We start from the raw sequence: 923 nt of genomic DNA on the forward strand, positions 1-923 counted from the left end.
GAAATTTCTGTGAAGTCAAAGAGAATAAAGAAAAGAAAAGAAAAAGAGTCACAAAAGTCATTGCAAGAGACTGTGCTAAGAGAATTAGTTGATGATTTAATGAGTGCCGCCGACCGATTGAATGTCGCCGATGTACATGCAAATAACGATGAATTGCAACCGAATGGTGACCAAATCGATGAAGAATTGAGAGTTGAAAACTTTCCAAATTTGCCAGCCGATAATTCGTTCGACGGAGTGAACGACGGGAGAGAAAGAGACAGGAACAGCGACGACGACGACGACGCAGGAGAAAGAAGAGACGGCAACCAGCCAGTGATTGAAATAGCAAGACGAAAAACCCGCAAAATGAGTGATTTTTTGAACAAAATCGAAAAGTTAAAGCTGGATGGAAATTTGGCTGATAATTGGAGGAGATTTAAGCGTATTTCAACATTTACATGACCGCCGGTGAGCTAACTGAGAAATCTGACGCAATAAAAATCAACACATTTCTCAATGCTGTTGGTGAGGAGGCTATCGAAGTGTTTGACACGTTGACGCTCACAGAAGAACAAAGAGCAAGCTATGATGAAGTTATCAAGGCATTTGATGAATTTTGTAAGCCAAAAAGAAACCCAGTTTACGAACGATTCGTACTCAATCAAAGTAAACAGAAGGAAGGTGAGCCATTCGACGCATTTTTGATGGATATCAAACGATTGGCAAGAACATGTGAGTACGGTGACAGAGAAAATGAAATGTTGCGAGACAGAATTGTATGGGGAGTCCAGTGCCGCAAATTACAACTTCGTTTGATTGAAAAGAATGAATTAACGTACGACCAAGCGGTTGAAATGGCACGACAAAGTGAATCAACGAAAGAGCAAGTAAATACGATGAGCACAAGCAAAAACACTTGCATCGATGAAATACGACACGCA

The 923-nt window shown here is 40.7% G+C and overlaps 1 protein-coding gene across 1 annotated transcript; it reads left to right on the top strand.

Moving 5' to 3' along the window:
* Positions 1 to 377: 377 nt before the first annotated feature.
* LOC129571790 (MATH and LRR domain-containing protein PFE0570w-like) lies at positions 378 to 923 on the top strand (the record flags this gene model as incomplete). Its single annotated transcript, XM_055451642.1, is given in 1 exon segment — positions 378 to 923. A coding segment is annotated over 1 exon segment (483 nt), but the record flags the coding sequence as incomplete, so codon positions are not given.

Source organism: Sitodiplosis mosellana, unplaced genomic scaffold (genome assembly GCF_009176505.1).
Source record: "Sitodiplosis mosellana isolate CC-2019 unplaced genomic scaffold, AAFC_SMos_1.0 Smas_scaffold_3371, whole genome shotgun sequence".
Classification (NCBI taxonomy): domain Eukaryota; kingdom Metazoa; phylum Arthropoda; class Insecta; order Diptera; family Cecidomyiidae; genus Sitodiplosis; species Sitodiplosis mosellana.